At 55.3% G+C, this 24,657-nt stretch overlaps 2 protein-coding genes across 7 annotated transcripts; one reads left to right on the forward strand and one right to left on the reverse strand.

The window, feature by feature from the left end:
- Positions 1-203: 203 nt before the first annotated feature.
- Positions 204-6,770, reverse strand: COX4I1 (cytochrome c oxidase subunit 4I1). Of its 4 annotated transcripts, none has more exon segments than NM_001444736.1 (5): positions 204-442; positions 1,146-1,277; positions 1,838-2,005; positions 5,473-5,546; positions 6,678-6,770. In NM_001444736.1, coding segments are annotated over 4 exon segments (510 nt in total). In that variant the 5' UTR covers position 5,546; positions 6,678-6,770; the 3' UTR covers positions 204-305.
- Positions 6,771-6,889: 119 nt separating this feature from the next.
- On the forward strand, positions 6,890-23,853 carry EMC8 (ER membrane protein complex subunit 8). 3 transcript variants are annotated; one of them, XM_003481777.5, is made up of 5 exons: positions 6,890-7,383; positions 14,393-14,469; positions 18,915-18,984; positions 20,340-20,434; positions 20,947-23,853. In XM_003481777.5, the coding sequence occupies exons 1-5, from the start codon at positions 7,153-7,155 to the stop codon at positions 21,104-21,106; spliced, it is 633 nt and encodes a 210-aa protein (XP_003481825.1). In that variant the 5' UTR covers positions 6,890-7,152; the 3' UTR covers positions 21,107-23,853. The 3 variants fall into 3 exon arrangements, 1 of the variants encoding a protein (XP_003481825.1); XR_014805260.1 differs by lacking the exon at positions 18,915-18,984 and having other exon boundaries at positions 14,393-17,727; positions 19,152-20,434; positions 20,947-21,417; XR_014805261.1 differs by lacking the exon at positions 18,915-18,984 and having other exon boundaries at positions 14,393-17,693; positions 19,187-20,434; positions 20,947-21,417.
- The last annotated feature ends 804 nt before the right edge of the window (positions 23,854-24,657 follow it).

A 24,657-nucleotide genomic window follows, 5' to 3' on the forward strand; every position in this document is an offset into this window, starting at 1 on the left:
CCGGAGACATCTATCTGGCTACTGCCCCGGGCTTTCCCTCTCACGAGACCTCGACACCCCACATCGAAGGGCTCGCCTTCCTCGTCCGCGTTTACACGACGCTGTCTTACACCCTGTGTTCGGGCCGCTTCACTCCCACCCAAGCCGCGTGTACCAGACGCCCGGGAGGACCCGGGCAGCCCCAAAGAACGGATCACAAGGACTTCGGGTCACCTGCTCGTTTATTAGCACTGGTCGTGTCACGTGACGGTGCGCAGCCAAGGCGCTGCGCTGCAGGGCGGCGACAGGACAGGTGGGGTCGGGCCTCACTTCTTCCACTCGTTCTTGTCGTAGTCCCACTTGGCCGAGAAGCCCTGGATGGGGGCCACCTTCATGTCCAGCATCCTCTTGGTCTGCTTGGCCACCCACTCCTCCTCAAAGGTGTGCGGGATGGGGCCGTACACTACGGTCCAAGGCAAGCTCATGAGCCGCGTCGCACCGACACGTCGAGTCCGAGCCCACGCGGTACACGGCTGAGGCCTCCCCCACTCACTGGGAACCCGCTGCGCGCGGCCACCTGCCCGCCACACCCACACCCACACGAACACACCGCTTTCAAACTCTGGACACGGATTACTCCCCACGTTTCCAAATCACTCTTCCTTTGTACACGTGAGCAATAAACACATAAGCTAAAAGCAGACCGGCCCCTCTACAGGACAGAGACAGGCCTACAGCAAGCAGAGAGCACAAACAGAACCCAAGGGGCCGGGGCAGACGAGACAGGCCTGGGTCTGTCACCGACCCAGGTCCAGGCAGGCCGCAGGCGCAGGGTGACACCACCTCAGGGAAACGCCTACGCCGCTGGACAGACAGCACGAGCGCGAGCGGGGAGCCCGACACGGCCACGCTCTCGGTCTTCGGAGGGAGCGGCAGCCCCGCAGCGGGAGGAGCGCGCCTTCCTGGCCGAGCCCCACCCCGCCTCCTGACAACTGGCTGGGGAGCAGGCAAGCCGCTCGGGAAGCGTGGCCCCACTTCGCAACACGACAGTGCTCGAGAGACAGTTCCCCCGACACGGCAAGCAGTCCCGGGGTGGAGCCCAGGCCGGAGGCTGGGCCCTGGAAGCTGGAGCCGGGGCCCCCCGGAGCCGCTGCGCCCCGACTCACCATAGTGCTTCTCCCAGATGAGGAGGAGGGCGGTGAAGCCGATGAAGAACAGCGCGGTGCCCACGATCGTCTTCCACTCGTTCGTGCTCCTGTTCATCTCGGCGAAGCTCTCGTTGAACTTCAGGCGGTACACTGGCGACGCAAAGGACGGGGCTGTGGGCCGGGGCCACGGGCCCAGGGTGCTCTGCTCGGGGCGCCGCCACGCCCCGCAAGACGCAGCGGGAGGGCGAGCGTGGCGGCCTGAGGCCCGGACACGCCCGTGCACACGCACACGTGAGCAGCAGGCAGGGAAGGAGACGCGTGGCGTTCGCTCCGGGTGCAGGAGAGGGGAGCGCTGCCTCCTTGAGCTCAGCGCATCGGGGTCCCTCTGAGCGCTCGTCGCCAGCCTCCTTCCAACTGACCCCTTCCCTCACCTTCCCTCAAGGACGACCAGCAGCCCAGTCCTCGCGCGGAGGCCCCGGGAAGCCACACGCACACAGCGAACACACCACCAAGGCCCACTCGGCAGCTCTGCACCCCCATTCCCGCTCCTCCCCGGGCATGAAGGGCCCCGGGCGGAGGTCCGGTCGGCTGGCAGGGCTGGGGCCCTGGACACCCCCCACCCTCCCTCGCACGCCGGGCCCTGCGCAGCAGCCCGGAGCCCAGAGGCGGGAGAGTTCTCCCCTGACGCCGGGCGTCCCTCCGATACCCACGTTCCACTTTCTCATCCATGGAGAGGCTGCTCCAGGAGGCCTTCTCCTTCTCCTTCAAGGCCTTCTGGCTGGCGGAGAGGTTCTTGACGTGGGCCACGTCGGGCAAGGGGTAGTCGCGCCGGTCGACGTAGACCGGGAGGGCGTAGTCCTCACTCTTCACGACGCTTCCTACAACACAGTTGGATCGACATTTGAAAATTCACAGGTTCAGAGTTGCCCATGAGCTGGTACTTCTAAAAACGGAAATAAGCACGTGTACCCTGAAAACCTCCGTCATCCGGGGCCGCGGCCCCTGCTCCCAACAGCGGCAAGCCTGCCGAGTGACGCAGGCTCGTCCCGGACAGCAGGCAGCAGAGTGAGGGTGGCGGGCAGGTGCGTCCAAGGCAGCACCTTCATCACAGCCAAAGGAAAACCTACCAGGGGCCCGGCCAACAAGGCGGCACCTCCTGCAACTAACAGCGCCGACGAAGCGGTCTGAGCTGTGGAATGGGCTCGATGAAGGCCCTTCTGCGAGGGACTCCAACTAACCGATGAAGAAGCACAAAAACAATACGACACGCGTAAAAGGAACACGCTTCAGGATCAGAAGGAAAGACGGCTGAAAAGACGGCCGTTACTGTGGCACTGCTGCTGCAGCACGAGACCACGGGGCAGTCCCTGCCTCGCCAACAAGCGTTTACCGAGCGCCTGCCGCGCACCAAGCGCGCTGCTAACCTGCGACCCTTGGTGAAGATTCCTGCCTCTCGGCGTCTACAGGACACGGCGGGGGCGAGACAGCAAACAAGAGACAGGACCCGATGGGCAACGAGCACTCTGGACAAGAGAGAAACTGGAGCAGAGGACGGGAACCAGGGCCGCACACACAGCAGGAAACTCATCACCACCACAAAATGAACGAGGGAGACCCCGGGCGCTCAAAACGGAACGACAACCAAGTCACAGGGTACCTCGGCGTTGCTCAAATTTTCTTTTCCAAAACACGAGGCTGTGGGTACACACTTACGAGTGTATGGAAACTAAACCTGTCAAACTCCCAGCAAAAGAAAGCCAACTTGTCATCAGTGGAAAGAGAGGACAAGATGGAGACACCTGCTCCAAGAGACAGAAACCGTAGTGTCTTAAATTGGCCCTGGGAGTTCCCTCTGGCACAGAGGAAATGAATTTGACTCATTATTCATGAGGATGCAGGTTCGATCCCTGGCCTCACACAATGGGTTGAGGATCCAGCGTTGCCCTGAGCTGTGGTGGAGGCCGGCAGCTGCAGCTCCAATTTGACCCCTGGCCTGGGAACTTCCAAATGCTGCGAGTGGGGCCCTAAAAATCAAAAAAAAGGCTCTGTACGCCATGTAAAGAGGGAAAAAGAAGAAACAGCAGATTAATTTAAAAAAAAAAAAAAAAAAAAAAAAAAAAAGGATTGGAGTTCCTGTTGTGGCGCCGTGGTGGAAACGAATCCGACGAGGAACCACTAGGTTGCGGGTTCGATCCCTGGCCTTGCTCAGTGGGTTAAGGACCTGGCATTGCCGTGAGCTGTGGTGTGCATTGCAGACGCGGCTCAGATCTGGCGTTGCTGTGGCTGTGATGTAGGCTGGCAGCTAGCTACAGCTCTGATTGGACAGACCCCCAGCCTGGGAATCTCCATCTGCCGCAGGTGCAGCCCTCAAAACAAGAAACAAAAAAGGAATATCTTAAATCTGATTGAGGGTTTTCCCTCTGCAAAAAGCTGGGTGTTGGGTTCCACCGCCTATCTACAAGAAAATGTTGTGTTCCAAACTGGTCTGGAGGCATCAAGTCCCACGAGAAGGCTGCACCTCCATTAGCTTAGTCCCAGTGAGCTCCCAAAGCCTGGTAAGAGTGGTGAAATAAAACGTTAAGTCTTAAACACAGCAGTGAAGTTTCTCTAGCTGCTTGTCTGTGCCATGCGAGTGAGCAGCGTACGTGTTCATGCTGAGCCTCATCTCATAAGGATTTGAGGTGGAAATGGCTAGAATTACTCCCATTTTAAAATTCTCAGATTCTGTTAAAATGATAAGTGGACTGAAAATCACTCCGGCTACACATGGGTTACTAAAAATAGATGCTCATTAGGGTGCTGAGAATGTTCTAAAATTGACTGTGTGATCCCGGCACAACTCTGTGAATGTACTGAAAACCGCTCAAGTGGACCCTTTAAATGGGTGAACGTGTTGTGCGAATTCCATCTCAATAAAGCGCTTACAAAGGTATAAATGCCCATGACACCGGGGCACTCTGAGCAGAAAACTGCAGTTTCTGGAACAAGAATGGCCAATTTGTGATCTCAGGGCTGCCAAGGGCTCTTCAGCACTCCGGGCGTGGTCCCCCAGCAAAGGCCTGGCGGGCAGGGGACAACTGCAGACACACACGGGGTTACCACTCCCAACGTTCCTTCTAAAAAGAGAGAAAAGCGGAGTTCCCGGCGTGGTGCAGCCACAACAAATCTGACTAGGAACCATGGGGTTAGGGTTCCATCCCTGGCCTCGCTCAGTGGGTTAAGGATTTGGCGTTGCCCTGAGCTGTGGTGTAGGTCACCGACGCGGCTCCCATCTGGCACTGCCGTGACTGTGGTATAGGTAGGTGGCTACAGCTCCGACTGGACCCCTAGCCTGGGAACGTGCATATGCTGCAGGTACGTTCCTAAAAAAATAAAAAGAGCAAAAAAGAAAGAAAACAGACTCCTAAACCTTCGTAGCTAGTCCCAGGTAGAAAGGAGTTTAAACCAGTTTAGTCTAGAACCTCGAGCTCCTTCCCTTCCACTGCTGCAGTGATGTACAGGCATCCAAGCTAAACGGCTGGGAGCTTATTTTTAGAAGCCTTTAGGAGCTCAATGCGTGCATCTCCTCATCTCTAGAAAACACTGAAATCCTTCAGGGTGCTATCGGCTCCTCGTGACTGGTGGTAACCTTCACAAGACCGGTGGTAACCTTCACAAGACCGGCGGCAGGCAAACTTGCAGCTGCCGGCGTGCGTATGCACCTCCCCCCCCACCTTTTATCAGAAATACACCAAACAAAGGATGTCAAAGTCGTCCGGGCCGGTGAGCCCTGAGGGAACTCTGGAAGGAAACAAAGACTACCTGCCGCCTAGCAGCCACTCCCACCACCCAGCCCCGAGGAAACTCAGGCTACAGAAAATGCAGGACAGTGGCCCAGACAGCGGGAGGTGCCTATCAGAGAAAGGATTACAGAGAGCCCAGACCTTAGCATCTCCCCAAAGAAAAGTGCTAAATTCCTTGAGATATCTGGTTTTCTGTTATTTACAGTAATCTTTTGTTCCCACTACCTGCTCTTTGTTGCAAAACTCCTACAGATCCTAACTCCTCCCTAGGTCTCCTAAGAGCCATTTTCTCAGTTACTTAAGATGCTGCCTCCGGGCTTGGGCTTAAATTCTCATTTTGCCCCAAATAAAACTTTACTCTCAACTTTGAAGTTGTGCGATTTCTTTAAATCAACACTTTTCAATGTCGTTCACAAATACTCTTTGGTTTAGAACTTCGCTGGGTTAAAATACACATACCTCCCCTTTAGCGCCTCAACAACACAATCCGGATCTCACGATCTGTCTGAAAAACTTCGGCACAGGGCCTGACACATGACAGAGCAAAAAGACGTTACACTTACCATGTGCTCGCACACACACCGAGGTGGAAATTGCTCGCCTGCCAATGAGGTTAAATACTCTGGTAGCCAACATCCTGAAAAATAAAAATGTACCCTTTCTATGAATGAGAGTAAACACCTACCAGGCAAGAGTCTCCTTTTTGCCCCAGTGCATTTTGGGAGTCACTGGAGTTCCTTTTTTTCTTCCCAACATAATTGATCTCTCAATTCACACCTAGGATGAAGTTTGTTTTTTTTCTTTTCTCGGCAGTCAACACGTCTTAGTGGAGCTGCATTATAAACCAAGCACTGTAACATGTACACACTTTAAGCAATTCGTAGAACAGTGGCTTTCTTAAAGAGCAAAGAGAAAAAAAAATTTAAGGGAGACTCTGAAAAAGACAGAATCCGCTCCCCTTTATGGGCCCCATTGTTTAGAGAGAAAAGATAAATAGGTCAAAGGGACTGTGACAGGCACTGCGTTCACCATTTGGTTAAAAACCCAATAGGTGCAATCAACAGAAAAGCGAAACCTGAAAGAAAGGCTGCAAGCAGGGTCCCGGTGCATTTCCAATCCCTGCAGGACCATAAATGCCCTGGATGACTCACCTCTCACCTGCACCTTTCCTGAATCTAGCCCATTTCCCCTACCTACCGGTCCTAAGAACTGCACCTTTCAAGGGACTGTTAACAACGAAAAGGACCTCGAATGACTTCCAAAAATACCCATCACAGGCAGAATAAAGAGAAGCATGACGTCAGGATCGAACTGGCTCCCGTCTCCCACAGTTTCTCCCAGGGCCTGGCCCGCGCGTGGGCGGATGCTGAGCGCCTTCCAGGCCGGGAAGCCGAGCCCCTTCCCCGGAGCACCGTTACGCCCGGAGCGGTGGCAAAGCACCGTCTAAACGGGTGGCCGGGAGGCCGCAAGGCGACCTGCCCTCGGGCCGGCGCCCGCGGCCAGCGGACGCTCAAGGTCAGAGCCGGAAGCCAGCCCGCGGCCGCGACAAGTAAAGCGGCGATGGGCCGGGTGCTTCTGGCCGGCATATAGGCTGCGACACGGCAGCCCCCGAGTCCAGAGCCCCCGCAGGCCGACCTCAATGTCACCGGGATCCGAGGCCCAGCCGCCGATTCCTGCTGGCGCCGGGCGGCGAGCACGCAAACCCGAGGGTTCCCGGGGCCCGACCCGCCAGCGCCTCGTAGCGTGAACCGGCCGCCGCCCGCCTCACCTGCCTCGGTCGCTCAGCACTGCCTCGGCGCCTGTCGCGACCGCCCTCTACGCCCCGGCTGCCCGCGACCGGAAGAGAGCGCGACCCTGCCGCGGAGCACCACGGGATCGAGAGGGGACTCCACCCCGCGCCCGGCCGCGCCGAAGGTCACAGGACCGGAAGTGGAGAGGGCCGCGAACGTCGTAAAACGCCGGGCCGGGGTGCTTTCCGGCGGACAGTGGGGGACCGCTTTCCGGCGGCGCGGGCGAGAAGAGCGACTGGAGGCTGAGGCGGGCGAGTTGGTTTCTACCCGGCGGGAGCCAGCGTCCGAGGAACCGGAACCGAGTGGGGCCGGGCCTGCGGAGGTCTCCAGAGCCGCGAGCCCGCGCCGGGCAGCCGCTGCCTCGTCCTGCTTCTCCCCTGAGGCGCCGCGCGGCTGGGAGGCGGATCCAGGCCTCGGCCGGCGCCGGGCCTTCGGGGCCCTCCCGGGCTCAGCATGCCCGGGGTGAAGCTGACCACCCAGGCTTACTGCAAGATGGTGCTCCACGGCGCCAAGTACCCGCACTGCGCCGTCAACGGACTGCTGGTGGCCGAGAAGCAGAAGCCACGCAAGGAACACCTCCCCCTGGGCGGCCCTGGCGCCCACCACACCCTCTTCGTGGACTGTATCCCCCTTTTCCACGGCACCCTGGCCCTCGCCCCAATGCTGGAGGTGGCCCTCACCCTGGTAAGCGTGGGAAGGGGCCTGCCTCGGAATCAGCGGGACAGGAGACGGGCTGGCGATTGGCTTCCGAGCAGTCCTAGCTGGAAGCTCACAGTGGTCCGGCCGGAGTCCAGACCCGCCCCCGAGGTCGCCGTGACCATGAACGGAGGACCCGCGAAGGCAGATAGGTTTTCCCTGCATTTAGCACGCGCCCGGTAGGCGGCCGCTAGCAGTAGCCGCAGCCAAGGGAGATGCCGTAACCGTCCTGGGTGGCATTAGAGGCGCTTTGGGCGACAAGTAGTACATTAATTTTCTCAAGCCAGTAGCTTTTATAGAAGCAAGCTGTCATTAACTGAGTAATGATTCGATAGCGTTTGTAGTTGGGATTTTGAGTTGCCGGAAGTTTTGACGCTGCGGTTTGGCTCTTGAGCAGCTTCACGTGTAGGGATCCGTGTCTGGCGTGTGCATAAAGATTGTGATTCCTCCGATGTTACTGCCCCAGACTCCCAGGATGGAGACACGCTTAGAAAGGCAGCGTTGGCATCATGGGCACTGTTGCCCTAGAATGCACGTGAGGACTCTCTAAGAAGAGGTTGTCTGTCCCCCTTAGTGACAGCTAGAGTAACTGGTGGTTTTAAAAGCTGGAGCTGATGTGCCTGCCGGCCAGCACATTTCTGTGTGTCTGCTTAGGACTGCTTCATTGAAGTACAGTGGGAAAAGATGTGTCAGACAGACAGACAGACTGGCTGGTCATTGAATCCTAGGCAGTAGCCTTCCCGGAAAAAAGCCCATCTACAAATTTGAGTTAAAACCTTAGGGAGAAATAAACTGGCCTCAAACCTCCCGCAGTACCTGCGTTGAAGTATGGTTTTCCATGTATCTATAAACTATGATACCAGAAAATATAGTAGTTAACCTGTGGAAATAACAGTTAAGTTTGATAAGGGTTATGTAGAAATCCTTTCTCGGTACCTCCCAACAAGTAAAGTAAATCCATTTCGTAATTTGACTAGTTGTGACACGCGGGTGAATTCTTGGTAAGCAGGAAGTATCTTTAGACAAGCGGTGCTGGCCTGAACTCACTGACGGCATGTCTTTGAATGCCTGTTAAACCGAGTCACGTGTGGATTTCTTTATATCAGCTTGGGATAGGAGACAGATGAGAGGTAGAGGTGTCTGTAAAATCCGCCGTTTCAGCTCCAGCAGATACGTACGGGCTTTCCATACCAGTATGTCGCTGGGGTGAGCGTATGTGTGTTTGAATGCAAGTCTTTCCAACCAGCTGTCTTCATGATTCTGTTATCAGGGGAATTGCAGCGTGATTGGATGTGTGAAGTGCATTCCCTTACAGGGAACTAGATTAACCAGTAAGTGTTAATGCAGGATTATTCAGTTATTACATAGTGCCAAGCTTGTGCTGGGCGAGGATATGGCTGTGGATCCAACACAGTACCTGCTTAGCAGTTGAACTTGGACCAGGCAGACACGTATAATACTGAAGAAGTGCCACATGTGGAGTTAAGCAGAAAGCGGTGAGGGGTCAGCTAACCCAGGCTTGGAGAGAAAGGGACATGCAGGTTAGGTGGGCCAGGGTCTGGGGGTGGAGGAAGAACACTCAAGCCAAAGGGACCAGCATGTGCAAAGACCAGGAGAAAATGGGGGCCGGGTGTTTGGGTAGACCTAGAGTGTGGGGTATGAAGGGCCTGGGCTTAGAGCGGGGTGAGCCGTGGGCAGGGGTCAGGGTGGAGGACCTTGCACATCACACAAAGGAGGGTGGGTTCCATTACGAGGACAGGGAGGCCCCAGGAGAATTGCCGGGTCACATTTGGGTCCGGGAGTGGTGGCTCCAGCCTGCAGCTGCGAGGATATTGGGAATGGGAGTGTCTTTTACACCCGAGGCAGAGACGTAGCCTAATCTGAGTACACTGTGGACACATGAGAGACAGATTGGAGAGGGCCAGGTGGGAGAATCCCCAGCGTTCAGTGACGGATCGTGTGTGGACGTAGGGAGAAGGGAGCTAGGGTGACAGACACCTTGGTTTCTGATTTAGGCGCTGGGGGGACATCATTCATTGAGGCAAAAAGAAGACAGCCTAGTGTTGAAAGTTGAAAAACGCATCTGCAACTCAGAAGATGGCCAGGCTGGAGACACAGATTGGAAACCAGTGGCTTCTCGATGCCTTTTGAAGCCATAAGAATGGGCCATGTTGGCGGAGACAGTGTGTAATGAGGAGAGAGCGGCGGACAGAACGCTAGCCTTTACGAGGTGGGTGGGAGGAGGGGAGTCAGCGGACCAAGGTGTAGCCTTGGGGATAGGAGAAGATGTCTGCCACTTTAAATTCTAGAAGGTCCCACAAGGTGAAGACAGACTTAAACTAACTCACTTGGAATGGCCAAAGTTGGACTAATTTTTCTCATTCTTCACGGGGTAAAGGGTTATGTTCTTATTACGAGATACGAATGCAAGTATCTGAGCAAATTAAATAGACTAACTCTAAACAACTATACTGGAGTCCCCTTTGTGTGAACTTTCCCCTAGGAGCGGGGCTTCCACCACTTACCGGGGCGGGGGGTGTGTGTGTGGGGGGGGATATGCCCAGACGGGACCTTGACTCTTAGATGTACCACTGCCACAGCTTGTCGAGGGGGGCACTGCTCGAGGCTTCATGCTAACCTTGCACCTCTGCACTCCAGACTCACCTTCTAGCACTTTTCCCCCAGAGCGCCTGCAGTCGGGGTGCAGTCGGGGTTTTGAGTCTCCCGACCAGCAAAATGAAGTGCAGACGAGACTGCAGTTCACTTCTTTTCACACAGTACAAGCAAACAGCCAAAGTTCTGCCCTTGCCAAGGTTTTGTTTTATTGACCAAAACTTAGATCGGAGACCCAGCATTTGACAAATATGAAAAGGCTGTTGATCGAGTCCAAATTAAATAACTCAGAGTCATAGAGGAAAGTTTGCAATTTGAGTCCGTCTGCAAATTTTGTGTTACAATTCAGAGACTTAAGTTTGTATCATTCACCTTTGTCTTAGTAATTCTGTAGCCCGAAAGCGATATAAAATCGCAGTGTTTGAAGCCACAGTTTATCAGCTATAGGAGACACGGTTTAATAAGCAGCTAAATTCATGAAACTGTATAAAGGAGACCTGATTCCCATGGCTTATTTCTATTTAGGGAGTCTCAGATTGAGTTATTTTTGATAAGTGGGAAAGGCTTACTTGATATGCAGTCCATCAAAGGGCCCCATCAGATCCCTTTTTAAGGCTTTTCATTATAATTTTCCATTTTAAAAAATGTTGCATTTCTGGGTGCTTTCTATCTTTTTTTAAATACTAATGCCTGTTTTTGTAATTTATCCTTATAACCCTTTGACGTAGGTAGTAATGGAATTATTTCTAATAGCAAAAGCCCATAAAATGTCAGTGGGGAAATTAGCATCAACCTGCTCTTTCCCGAAGCCTTCTCTGCCCTTTTCCCCAGGGCTGTGGAGCAGATTGCCACTCCATTCTGCTCACATGACCTCCTTATTTGCGGTGATCTAGTCACGTAGCTTCGGTAGCTTCGGTCGAGAATGTCTTCTCCCGCCTCCACGAGCTCGTCCATCCCGGTCCCCGCACAAGCTGCCGGCCCCCTGGCTCTTTGCTCAGCCCCCTCCTCCCTTCTGCTCCTTTTGTCTCCAGAGCATAAACCTGCGGGCGCGGGCGAGGGAGGTGCTGCTCGGGCTTCTCCCTTGAGGGCTCCCCCGACCTTCGCCCTCTGGCCCTGCGCCGTGCCCTCCAGCGCCCTTCCTCCCCAGCCTGCTCCTTGCCCCGCCAGAGAAGCCGGCGGCCGGCTTGAGATGGAGCTTGTCCTCTCGGAGACGCTCACACGCCCTCTCCTCTTAGACTCCGAGGCCCGTGTGTCGGTGCCGGCGGAGAGGCTCGCAGACGCCGCCAGCTTGGAAGCGGCAAGCATGGGATTAGTGCCTTCCTCGGGGCGGCTCATACCTGCTCTATGGCTGTCATCGTATGGTCACGGGAGGTTGGTGATAGTGCTTTGAAATTGCACAGTGCCCCATGCACGCATGCACGCGCACACACTCAGCAGCAGCTTTGCTGAGAGGAGCGGCCTTCTCTGTGCAGTCTGGCTGGGGTTGGGTGAGTTGGGTCCAGAGCCTTTAGAAGGTCTTACGTGTCTGGAGTGGAACAAACTGAAAGGGCAGAGAAGAGAGGGTGCAGCTCATGCCAGGGTTAAAGCGTCCTTCTTCCCTCTGAAACATCTCGCTGCGTTGCTAACTGCAGGTGTGGCTCCTCCACGCAGGGTCAGGTTTACCAAGTTGACCTCGGGGTTCAGAGTGTTGTCCTGAACTCTTTGACGTGACCGTTCACAGGTACAAGCAGGGTGAGGAAGACGGAGGGGACTCGCTCAGCACAGAGGTCACACAGCGCTGCCCCCCGCGGGAGGGAGCCCATCGCCTTTACTGTGGGGGCTGCCCCTTCGGTCCACTGGAGCTTTGCCCTGGCAGGCTGCCACGGCCGACCTCCGGAGCGGCCCCTCCACCCCTCCCCACCCCACCCCCGTCCACACAGCTTGCCTCCTCGCGCGCACCAGCCCCGACTCCGCCTTCGGTCACCGGCGGATGCTGTCTGCTTCCCCTGCGGCTTGCTTCCCCGGCCTCTGCGCGCCCGTGTGCGCCTGTATCTGGACATGGTGAGCCAGCCGTGCGTGCCTCGTACCGGCGTCCAGAGTTAACTTGGTTTTTCGTACTTGAATCATTCGAAGCTAAGGCCAAGCCAGAGCTTTTGTAACCTGGTTCACGTCCGGGGCAACCTTGTCAAAGAGGTCTACTGGAAGTTGGAGGGTATGACACTATTTTTTGACGTGAATTTGGGTGGGCCCTTGGAGTTCTTCATGCGGGAATCCACCCCTCTTTAGGTAGAGTGTAGGTCGAAGTGTGTGTTGTGTTTGTCACAGTCGTCCACTGTGTCAGCTGACTTTTCTCTTCTCTGAGTGAGGATACAAGGTGACACCACTTGTTTGCTAAGGAATGAGTCCTGACGCTTGCCCTCAGCCCAGGAAAGGGATCCGGAAGCGGTTTAGACTGCTCAGTGAAGACTCTGCTTGGCATGGTCCTTGTCCTTACCTTGTCCTTATATTCAGCATAGCTGTGGTGAGCCAGAAAATGACCCCCCAAGATGTCCCCATCTTAATCCGTGGAATCCGTGCACATGTAACCTGACAGGGCAGAGGGGGACATGCAGTGAGAGGAGATGAAAGATGCTGCGTTTTCCGATGGGCCAGTGTGGTCACGAGGGTACTTGTCAGAGGCAGCAGGGTGAGAGTCAGAGGACAGTTTTGTGACAGTAGCAGCAGAAGTCAGAGTGGTGCAGCCACCAGCCAAGGAGCCTGGTGACACTCAGGGGCTGGGAGAGGCAAGGAATGAATTCGCCCCTGGAGCCTCCAGGAGTCAGCCCTACGGATCCACCTCTAAGATACACGTGTGTTGTGTTAAGCGACTCAGTCTTTGTGACCTGCTGCAAGGCTATCGGGGGCCAGGCCAGGAGCCAGACTCGGGGGATACCTTCTGTAGTGGTGGCTCTGGATGTCGGAAGAGCCCCCACCGCCGAGCCTGGAGAGCGGCACCTCGGCAGAGGACACGCGCGGGAGGTCGGTCTTTGGTCAGAAGCAGAGGCTGAGAGGGCTGCTCTGAAGGGCAGGCTAACATGTGGCTTCGAGCTCAGGGAATGGGGCCAGGTGCCAGATTTTAGAACTAGGCTATGCCCTTTGATACCTCTTAGAGATAGATTTAGAAAAAACTAACGAATTTGCTGCTGTAAGCAGCCATAGAAAGTTTCTAGAACCCATTCCTTTAACCCATTCCTATAAGCAAAATGTAATGAATTGTGGAGTAATTTGCATCAAAGTTATAGGGAAAGAGCCATTATAAATATTTTGGACACATAGCCCTCATCTTTTGGGTGAATGACCACAACATCTAATTGGTTCAGTGAGCCTTGGTTTTGACCCAATATGGTAATTTGTGAGCTCTTAGGAGGCCAGAATTATTATTCTGATCCTCGTGTGAGCCAGGGAACCTTGAACTATAACCATTTTGTAATGTCTGCTTTTAGTCAGAAAGGAGATTGTTGGAAGCCCAAACCAGAATTCGAGAAAGAGAGCAATAGGGCTGTGTTTAAAAAGGAAAAAGAAGAAAATGTTTAACCAGTTAATTCACTCTGAAAAAAATCAAGGCTCAATTTTGTCTCCTCTTCTGCAAGCTGAGAGTGGAATTTATGATGGTGTGTTATTAAAATTCCATTAGAGCCAAACAGGAGGACCTTTTGTGATTTTTAACAACAGCAGTAGACCTGTAGGAAGCTAAATCTGGTGCGAGATTCCAAAAACTTTGAAAATCTGCTGCATGCTCCCATTTAAAAGCAGGTCACAGAGACGTGCGCACACCTACCTGCCTGGTGATGTGCCTGCTTCCCCACTTCCCAGCGCGCTGGGTTGTTCATGATGTAAAGTGACTTGGACTCCTCTGCCTGCTCCGCTCCCTGGCTGTGCCAGCTGAGGACCTCTCTGAGCGTTTTCGTTTGTTTATCTGTGAAGGGAGGACGTGAACGCCCTCAAGGCTTGTGCAAGCCCCACACCACCTCAGTACTTCGTTGCTTTCCCCTCACCCAGGACGCTGCACCCATTTGTATGTGTCAACACCGGGGCCTTCTGCTGAGACTGGGGAAGGAGGTCATTCGTCATGTCCAGCCCCACGCCTCCTGGCCAGCCCGGGGTCCTCATGTCTGGAAGACCACCCAGCTCAGTGCGAGGGAGGGCCCCGGCCCTCGTGTGCGCTCTCTGGCCTCCTGTGGACTGTGGGAGGCCAGCTGGGTGACTTTCTTTCCCATGAGCACCGTCTCCCTCTTGGAGGGAGGAGGATACAGGGGTTAGAGCTGTCCTGACCCAGCATTGGAGGGCAAGGGGTCCCTGTGTTTATGGAGACTTGATATCTAAGGGAAAATCATTCATGTTTTCCTAAATTTTGTTCTTCTTTCAGATTGATTCATGGTGCAAAGATAACAGCTATGTCATTGCTGGTTATTATCAAGCTAACGAGCGAGTAAAGGATGCCAGGTATGTCCTTGTGAAACCCTGTGGGCTCCGAATGCGCCTGGAATGGGTCTGACCTCTGTGGGCTCAGGATGCACAGTCTGTGACAACAGAACCCCTCCAGACCCTCTGTGCTTGTTTATAGTATGGGCGGGGGGTGGGGGGCGCTGGTATAGATAATTCCAAACAAAATTGTGAACGTTTATGTGAACGTTCAGATTCTGTTCTGTATGGCCTTTATTTTGCTTGAAGGGAATTCAGACAATGACAGCAAAAGTCAAGGGTCTTCAGTTTCCGTCCCACTCAGCCGGGACTTGCTTCCCGTCCCTAAACTCAGGACCCTGCAAGGCAGAGCATCGTCTAGGAAAGAGCTCTGCTCTCTTTGGGGTAACTAAAGCAGCTTCTAGCTTTGGTGCTCTCAGGGTCTCATACGTTGTTGAAAATACAGTGTCTGCTGCTTCTTTTGTCTTAGGTCCTGGCTCCTCTCCCCTGCTGGGGCTCTCACTAATGAGCAGAGCTGGGAACTTGGCTTTATTTCCGCGTCAGTATGAGTCCCAGCAGAAAACCAGATGCCCGTGAAGTTAGGCTGGTTTAAAGAGGCTCGATGAGCCCCTTGTTTCCAGCGGTATGGAGAGCGTGGGAGAGCTCAGGAGAGGGAGGAGCAGCCACCCAGAGCTGGCACCTGCCCTGCCTGAAGGGTCAGGAGGGACTTGCAGGGACCTCGAGGAGTTCCCATTGTGGCTCAGTGGGTTACAAACCCGATGAGTGTCTATGAGGATGCGGGTTTGATCCCTGGCCTCGCTCGGTGGGTTAAGGATACTCTGTGGCTCTGGCTGCGGCGCAGGCGGGTAGCTGCAGCTCTGATTTGACCCCTAGCCTGGGAACTTGCATAGGCCACAGGCGCGGCCCCAAAAAGAAAAGAAAGAAAAAAGTCCACCTCGAGAAGGGCAGTGGCCTCTTGTCGAGGGATCCGACCAGCAGCCGGCCTGATGTCACCTTCCTCTGGTTTCCTCGGCCGGGGGCACGAGCCAGGAGGGGACCCTCACACGCTTTCCTCACCTCGTCAGGCGGAACCGACTGGCCCAGCGCCCAGGCAGGGAGGGACGCAGTGGAGGCCCCCAGGCCAGTGGCTCCTGGTCATTGCCTGTGACCGCTTGCCCAGCACAGACAAGCGGTCGGGCGCAGTGGCACTGTGGAAACAATACGTACGCTGACGGCGCTGGTCGGGGTGGCAACCGTCATGCCCTCGGAGGAGCGGCCCCGGCGTACGGCTGGGCTCGGGGCCACCCCTGTGAGCCTCTGCTTGGATGACAGCACCTGGTTGCTCTCTGAGCCCCGGTCCTTGGCTTTTCCTGCCGCCCTCCGACCCTTCTCTCCCCGTGCCCTGAACATCCCAGGCTCTGCTCTGGTGCATCTCATGCTGCTCCTAGGAACTCCTCTCCTGAGAGTCTACCTGCCCCCCACGTGTCGATGAGCTAGAGCCCATGCGAGGCCGTGTCAGTCTTGGTCCTTATTGCATGAAGGAGACTGACAGGCCCAGAAGCCTGCCCCAAGCCCAGCTCTGTGCTGAGCCAAGCTGAAGATGCTTGGCCCTGGCCCGCAAGTTGCTGAATTGAATATGAAAGACCCTGAAACCCAGGACTGGTGCAGGACCATAGCCCCTGCCTGAAGGCAGCACCCGCAGGAACCCGGAGGCATTGAATCCATTAGTCTGACCGGAGACGGCCTCGGGGAGGGACGTCGTTTGAGAACGGTCAGGACCTTGTCACACGGGCTCTGAAGACCAGAGGTCCCAGCGTGATGGAAACAGAGGTGGAGGGAATGCCAGCTAGTGAGGCTAGAAATGGCAGCTGAGGCATCGGGGCTACGCGGCATCTCACTGTGTTTTGTAAGCAGTGGGGGGCCGTCCTTGGAAGGTTTTCCTGACCAGACAGTACTTGCCCACGGCTGTTCTTGCGGGAGGGCGTGGAGAAGACCGGGCAGGAGGTGACGCATTGGCTGCCTTCATCCTCCCCCCCCCCGCCCCAGTCCCCGTTCTGCGAGGTCACCCCAGATGCACCTGCACAGGCGCTCTCGTCCACGAGCCCATTTGGGTCACGGCCTCTGTCTTCCTGCCTCCGTTCAGACCCCATTCCAGCCTAGCCTAGAATCATCCTACTCAGACACCGTTTGCCTGTCTTCATTCCCCTGCTCTGCTCAGGGGGTCTTCACTCTGCCACTGAGGTGTGCCTAGAGAGTGCGGGGGCAGTAGGGGTGCAGGCCCAGGGAGCTCTCCAGCCCTTTGGAGCCTGGGAGCCTTGGCCCTACTCAGGGTCTAACATCTGCCCCCTGTGCTCACCGTCGACTCGGGGCACTGACCCTGCCCGGCACAGGCATCCTGTACTGGTGGCATCCTTTCAGATCCTCACAGGACACGCATTTGAAGAAACTCCAGCCAGAGCTGCTCCCCGCACAAAAGCCACGCAGCCTGGAAGCTCGGAGCTGGGGCCTGTTCGCGTTGTTACTTAGTGTTGTTTGCTTCCACCTGGAAAAGCTTCCGTTCCTCTTCAGCCAGGTCAGGCTCATTTCTCCTCTTTGAGGAATATCAGCTGATGAGCACTGTCTCACAGCGGAAGCTTTGGAGCTGGATAGGCTTGGATTCCAGTCCTCGGGGCTTCCTGATGCACCTTCTTGGGCCTCAGTGGTCCTGCCTGTAACACGCGGCTGACTCATATTTCGGAGAGTGGTCGTGGGGAGGGCGGAGTGGAGCCGTGTGCAGGGTGCGTGGCTTTGTGCTTGGTTCAGAGGAGGGGCTGGTGCTGTTACCAGGCCTGTGGTTCATTTTTCAAAAAACGGTGGTGGGGGGAGATCATTCAGTCAGTGTTTTAATCTCGTGAAAAGATCTATAAGGTGTTTGTAGCTGTTTGACTCATTTCCTGGTCTTCAGAAATGATCGAGTAGTATTCTACATTTCATAATTGCTGGAGCTTTGCTTCATAATTAGCATTTCGTGTGGGTGCATTTCAGTACCAGGTCTGTACCCTGGCCTGGGGCAGATGCTCAGGAAGAAGCTCGTAGATAGAGTTCCTGTTGGGGTGCAGTGGGTTAAGGACCCAACGTTGTCTCTGTGAGATTGTGGGTTCACTCCCTGGCCTGGGAACACCCACGTGCTGTGGGCAGGGCAATAAACAGAGAAGAGCCTAGAAATTGACACCCATTGGGAAGCAGTGTTAGAATCCCATGCCTGAAGCTCCCGTTGTGGCTCAGCAGTAACGGACCAGACTGGCATCCATGAAGTTGCGGGTTCGATCCCTGGCCTTGCTCAGTGGGTTAAGGATCTGGCATTGCCGTGAGCTGTGGTGTAGGCCGCAGGTGCGGCTCAGATCCCATGTGGCCATGGTGTGGGCTGGCAGCTGCAGCTCCTATTCAGTCCCTAGCCGGGGGGCTTCCATATGCCACAGGTGTGGCCCTAAAAAGCGAAAAGGAAGGAAGGAAAGGAAGAAAGAAGAAACCCATGCCTCTGGTGGAAGCCCAGAGAAGGGACGGCCGGGCCGAGGGGGAGGCACAGACCAGGAAGACATCTGCAGCCTGCGGCGAGGGGCGAGAAGGAGGCGGGCGAGGCCGCGTAGATCAGAGGGGCTGGTGTCCAGCCGGGAGGCCTGGCGAGTGTGGCAGTTGGTAGGGAGGCTTTGGGGGTGCTGCCCCTTGGGGGTGAGGGCACAGATACCAGATGGCCCAGTGTGTGAGGAAATGGAGCAAGGGGACAAGATCGTCCACTCATTGAAGAAGTTGAAGAGATACTGCTGAAAGGGACAAGAGATGCTGGACTGCGGCTGGACAGAACCAATTAAGTCATTCTTCTTTGTCCTGAAAAGGGAAAGACTCAGATTCGACGGCAGAGCTGGCTCCATCGTGCAAGACATGAGATAAATAAGGCCTGAGGAGGAGGTCAGAGGGGAGGGCCTGTGGGCGGAAGGAGGCGTCTCCCTGCACAGGACGTGTGTGGGGTTGGAGGGGAAGCCGCTCTCCAGGGGTGAGGGCAGGGCTGGAGCGGGCCGTCGAAGCTGAGGAGAAGACTTGGAATGGCTTGGCAAGGTTTAAAATTTAAAAAGAACAAGAAGGAACAGGTGCATGAATGCCAGCAGCCGAGAGTGAACGAGTCACTGCGAGCGCAGGTGGGGCAGGCGGAGCGCTAACAGCACGGGTGTCTCTGTGCCCTGCGTGGCGCTCTGCACCCGGCTCCGGGCAGCCTTCCTATTTAGGAGACGCCCTCTCCAGACCCCCTTCCAGGGCTTCCTGGGAGGAAGGGGCCAGCTTTGCCGTGTGCCCCGCGTGCCCTGTCCTCACAAGGCACTGTGGCAGGACTGTAGTCACCAGCAGTTACTGCGGCAGGGGAGCATCATCGCTAGTTACCTCTGCCTTAGGCAGACGGTGTTGACCGGCCGTTCGGGGAACCACAACCTGGGGACCTCACAGCTTCTTTTTTGCAGTCCAAACCAGGTTGCAGAAAAGGTGGCCTCCAGGATCGCCGAGGGCTTCAGTGACACAGCCCTCATCATGGTAAGTCACCTTTTGTTTTTGTTCTTTTTTCCTTTTAAGGGCTACATCTGCGGCATATGGACGTTTCCAGGCCAGGGGTCGAATCGGAGCTGCAGCTGCCGGGCTGCACCACAGCCACAGCAACGCCAGATCTGAGCTGCATCTGTGACCTACACCACAGCTCACAGCAATGCCGGATCCTTAACCTGCTGAACAAGACCAGGGATCAAACCCGCATCCTCATGGATACTGGTTGGGTTCGTTTCTGTTGCACCACAAAGGGAAGTCTTGGTCAGTCACTCCTGACGGCTCCAGAGTTTTCTGTGTACCTCTTGCTAACATGGTGCTTTACCTGGGTCTGCGGAATCCATCGGGCCGAAGCCCTCTTGTGCCGTCTTCTCCCAAGTGCCGACCTTGAGCTGCTGAACCGCAGGCCGGTGTGCTCACAGCACACAGACTTCCGGAGGTGGGTGTTCAGCGGGTCTCGGTCCCCAGGCTGGCAGCTTCAGCACCGCTTGGGAATTGGGTGGGAGTGCAGATTCTCAGTCTGTGTTAAATAAGCTTCCGGGTGATTCTTAGGGACGCTCTCGAACCGTTGAGTTGGGTCAGCCAGCACAGCTGAGGACCCCGAGGGTCAGTGGAGGGTCTTCCCACCCCAGCTCCAGGGCACCTGTCCCCCGGCCAAACCCTCTTTCCAGGTGTTTGGTTTATTTATAATCAGTCATCTGCCTCCAGGTTTTTCAGAATTTGAGCTGGAGGGTGTCTCTTTTATGCCTTCGTGCTTCGAGGCAGGGCTAGGGGTAGGTTGGGGAGGGAGGCAGGTGGATGGGTAGCCAACGGCAAGAGCCTTGTTGGAGTTCCTGCCATGGCTCAGCGGTTAACGAATCTGACTAGCATCCATGAGGACACAGGTTCAATCCCTGGGCTCACTCAGTAGGTTCAGGATCCAGTGTTGCCATGAGCTCTGGTGTGCCACGGATCTGGCGTGGCTGTGGCTGTGGAGAAGGCCGACAGCTCCAGTTCCGATTGGACCCCTAGCCTGGGAATTTCCATATGCCGTGGGTGCGGCCCTAAAAAGAAAAAAAAAAATTTTTAAGAGCCATATTAATCTCAGTTCAGAGGGGATTCTCACAGGGAAGGCAGGAGTGAGGTTTAGAAGCTTCCCTTTTGTGAGAAAGCACTAAAGTCCGCAGTGTTTACCCTGCACGACGCACGGGTACCTTAGGCCCCGCTCTCGGGGTGTCGTGCGCTGTGAGGCAGGGCTCCTGCCACAGGCGTTGTTGACACTGCTCCTGGGAGAGTCCGGGGGGCCCTGTGGACGTGTGGAGGTGCCGGCTCTATGGCTCTGCTCACAGCACGTCCTTGTCTCCTGGCAGGTGGACAACACTAAGTTTACGATGGACTGCGTGGTACCTACCATCCATGTGTACGAACACCATGAGAACAAGTGGCGCTGCAGAGACCCACACTAGTGAGTGCCCCGATCCCCGGGGGGCCTCCCGGGCCTTGAGCCACGTGGACTAGGGCTGTTCCAGGCACCCAGCTCCCACGGGCAAGCTGACCCCAGCCTTCGGAGGTTCTTAAGCTGGCGTGCCCTCCAGGAGTGCGCAGCCCTCATGGAGAGATCGCGCGTGCTCCTTGCCCCCTGGAGGACTGAGGCCTTTAGGGTTCCCAGGCAGCTGAGGGACCCTGAGGGTCAGTGGAGGGTCTTCCCACCCCAGCCCCAGGGCGCCTGTCCCCAAGCCAAACCCTCTTTCCAGGCGTTTGGTTTATTGGTCGTCAGCCATCTGCCTCCAGCTTTGTCCGAATTTGAGCGGGAGGACGCTTCGTATTCCGTGTGTGCATCCTCACGTCTGAGTGTGCGTGTTCGCTCGGCTTCGTTGTTGTCTTCCTTTACGCCCTGCTGCCTGTGGCTGGTTTCCTGTTGACTGGCCAGCCCTCTGCTTTCATTAAGAGGCTGAGTTCTCTTGTTTCACCTCGTAGTGATTACTGTGAAGACTGGCCGGAGGCCCAGCGCATCTCCGCGTCGCTCCTGGACAGCCGGTCCTACGAGACGCTGGTGGACTTTGATAACCACCTGGATGACATTCGGAATGACTGGACGAACCCCGAGATCAACAAAGCCGTGCTGCACCTGTGCTAGGGAGGGGGTTCGGGGACCGGGCTCCGGGCGTTTCCACTGCCCCGAAGAGGAAAAGCTATTTTTAAGTGTAGATAAACGAGCTCGTGGCCTGGGTGGAAAGCTGGCCCGTTTCAGAAGTGGCCCGTGCCTTGGAGGAGGCCGGAAGGTCCTGTCCGTTGTCTGCCTCACGCAGAGCCTCTGGAACCGGGCCCGTCGGCCCGTCGGCCCGTCCCTGTGGCGTCCTTCCCAGTGTACGTTACGCTCATTCTCCAAATCAAAGCCACTCCTGCTTGTCCAAGATTGCTCCCATTAAACAGTTTTAATTAACCTTTTCTAATCTGGAGAGAATGCTTTTTAAGGCTTGTGAACGGTCTTTTAAAAAACAAAACAAAAAACCCCCATGCTCTACCTGAATGAGAGTGTTTGTGAGTTTTCACGCCGTCTGTGTCTGTGTCGTCCCGTCCCGGGATCGGGCGGGCGCGGGCTGCACCGGGGCTGAGCCCTGCTCGAGAGCGCGTGTGCCGTGCTCAGCGGGCCGGAGGCTGCAGCCGCCGACAGCCCTGCCCCACTGGGGTCGGGCTCCCGGAGCCGCCACGGCTCTCCACGTGGGAATAATGCCACCGTTGCCCGAGAAACCTTCATCATTAAGGGTAAAAACAAACCTTGTCGGGAAGGCAGCTTGGATGAGAGCACTGGGTGATGCTTCTCAACCAGAAAGCTTGTAAACCTGTGGCACCAAAAAGGAAAAATGGATCTGTGCTAAGATTGTCTTAAAAAGGCAAGAATCAGTCCTGAGGCCTGACTGACTGGCATGATTATCCAAATGGTTCTAATTTATGTCTTCAGAGCAGTTCTTCCTTTTGCAGTTGAAGCAGCGAAAGCAAAACAAAACTTAGGCTCCCTGAGTTGCGCAGGGCACTGCCTGTCACTGTACTTGACACGTTGGGTCAAGCTGCTGAAGCCGGTCCTAGGAAGTCGACGGGAACCTAAATCGTTCCATTGCATGTTTTCTTCTTTACGTGAATTATTTGGGGCAGAGTCGAGAGCGCTGTGCCCTTGCTACTGTCTTCTTTGACTACACGAAGGAAACTTAGAGCAGTTGGCATCATCTCTCGGAAGGGTTGATGACGCAGAAGCATTCGCTGTTTTCACAAGCAGCAACATCATTTCAGCACTGCTTACCATAGATATGTTTTATGTGGTCCACCAGCTTCTCTCCTCTCTCCACATACTGCTTCCCCTTGACTCCCTAAGCTCCCTCGTGTCCTGCAGGGAACACGAAGGAAGGGCCATGTGTCCGAGCTCGGGCTTCTCACGCTCCTCGCCTCAGACGCGGGGCCGTCGCGGATGGAGCACGGCGGACCGTCTTCCCGGCTGGGTTTGTGATGTTTCTGAAAAGAGAAGACTCTTCTCCAGCATGTACCACAGGAAAGGCTGTGTTCTCCGGGAATTAGAACAAACATGTTCTACTTCCGGTTCAAGGTCCGGGGAACTGGCAAAGCCTTCTGGAATCATAGGTGTGGCCGAGGCCAGTTTCAGGTTCACGGCCAAGATGGTCTTGTTTTCCCTGATTTTCACCCCTTTGTGGAATCCTTGTTCTGGATTCGCCCACCAGCTTCCCAGGAACGGGAGCCCGTCCACTTTGGATTTCAGCCTAGAGCCAGGGGCCCTTTCTGTGGCTGAGTCAGGCTTAGGTTTTCAGAAGAACGCATGTTAAATAAATACTCCAAAGGGAAGAATGTATCCACTGTCGATGAGCAAACAACACATCTCCAAAGTGCAGAGAGCTGCTCCTGCATGCGGGGGAAAGAGAACAAAAGCCTCTGCTGAGCCCCCGGCCCCCCGAGCTGGGTTCCCTCCCTCCTGCCTCTCCGGCCCTCGCTGTGTGGCCTCTGGGCCTCCCGTCCCCTTGACCCTAAGGACAGTCTGCACTCCCCCCGGGATTAAAGTGCGAGCCTGTCAGGTAGCCACAGAGACGGATTCATACCCTGCCTTTTCCTAGAAAAGACAGAAGCAGCCCCACGTGTGTTTGTGTGCTGAAGAGCTCATGGGCGAGAATGTTCCTGAGATTCTTTCCTGCTTCAGTCTGAGGGGGTGGGAGGGGGAGGGGGGTGGAGCTGGCCCCCGAGAACCAGCAGGTGTTTAAATCACTCTGGGGGACGCTTTTCTCTTCCACAGGATCCGTCTGTCCGGAGGCGAGGAGGACAAATGAATTCTTGATTTATACAAAAATACCACTTTCCACGTCTAATCGTGGTTGCCTTTAAGGTCCGAGGACACGAGACAGGAAAAAGTAGGCAGGGACGTCAGAAATAACAGAAAGCAATGCGTGTACTCAGGAAGAACTGATTTTGCTAATTCTAATGAAATGAGATTGACCTAGGATAAAGAAACAACTTAGAAATCTTGAGTAATTTAAGTTTTCCAGGGATCTGGTACTTTTGAGTCTCCTGTAAAAATTTCTATATAATTAGGTTTGATTTTAATACCTTATTTTTCTGATGGATGTGCTTGGAAGACGTCTGTTCCCATGTGTTGTCATTTTCAGCTTTTCTGACCTACCTTTCTTGTTTTGCCTTCACAAGAAGAATATTTGTTAACACCACTGCCCCTTTTGCGCGTTAGGTCTGTGAAAACAGCAGCTGTTTTATGACATGGTAAGTGGAAGCAGGGAAAGAGCCGTGAGCACGACCCTCCCTGCCCTGTGGACATTTTTAGCCACTGTCATGAAGCGAGCCGAATTTAAAAATAGACGTTGCTTTCATTAATTGACGTTGCCTGAGACTTTCCCTCAACTCAGTGCCTCTGAAGCATTGGATTTCTTCTTCAGTTCAGCCCTGGCAGCACATGTTAGTTTGTGTTCGCTCTGCCAGCTCTCAGGCGAGTATGAATCCTCATTTCCGTGCCTGTCAGAATCCAGGGGATGACGCACATGGGTAGCCTCGTGGTGAGACTTGTTGCGACGCCTTAAAATGCCTAAGATGGCCCTGAGTGGGCTGCAGCATCGGACCAGGGTTTGGCGTTTCTGTGGGATACAGCCACCTGTTTCTGAGGAGCCTTCTTCCCCTGAAAGGTTCGTTCCTGGGGTCTAGCCCAGCTTTAGAGCTGCCGAAACGTGTGTGCCCCTTGGTCTTTTGCTTTCCAAGTGTGCGACACCTGCCCGCAGGCCACCTCCCTCGCTTGACCGGAGGGCGCCTTTGCCTGGGGCTCGTGTCGCCATGCGGAGCGCAAGAGCCCCTGCCTGCGTGGAGCGCCGTCTGAAGAAAGGACCGGGTGCTGCTGGGCAGGCCGCAGCAAGTGCACCCAGCACACGGGCACACCTGGCCTCGGCTGTGCTTCACCTCTCCGCCGTGAAGCCAATGGCAGAGAAAGCTGGTCACGTGACGTTTTCGTTTCCCAGTTGATGTGAAAGTTAGGTTCACACCGCAGTCTAATCTGAGGCGTGCACAGTATGTCTGGAAACAACAGTGTATGTGCCTTAACTTTCACATTTTTCGGCGCCGACACCCTGGAGCCGTCGTCTCGGGCTCAGCGAGCCGTCGTCTTGCTGGCGGAGGGTCTTGCCTCCGAGG

Source organism: Sus scrofa, chromosome 6 (assembly GCF_054392235.1).
Source record: "Sus scrofa isolate SSC_HxYL_T2T_F1_AM1 chromosome 6, Sscrofa_HxYL_maternal_Yorkshire_Landrace_v2.0, whole genome shotgun sequence".
NCBI classification, from domain to species: domain Eukaryota; kingdom Metazoa; phylum Chordata; class Mammalia; order Artiodactyla; family Suidae; genus Sus; species Sus scrofa.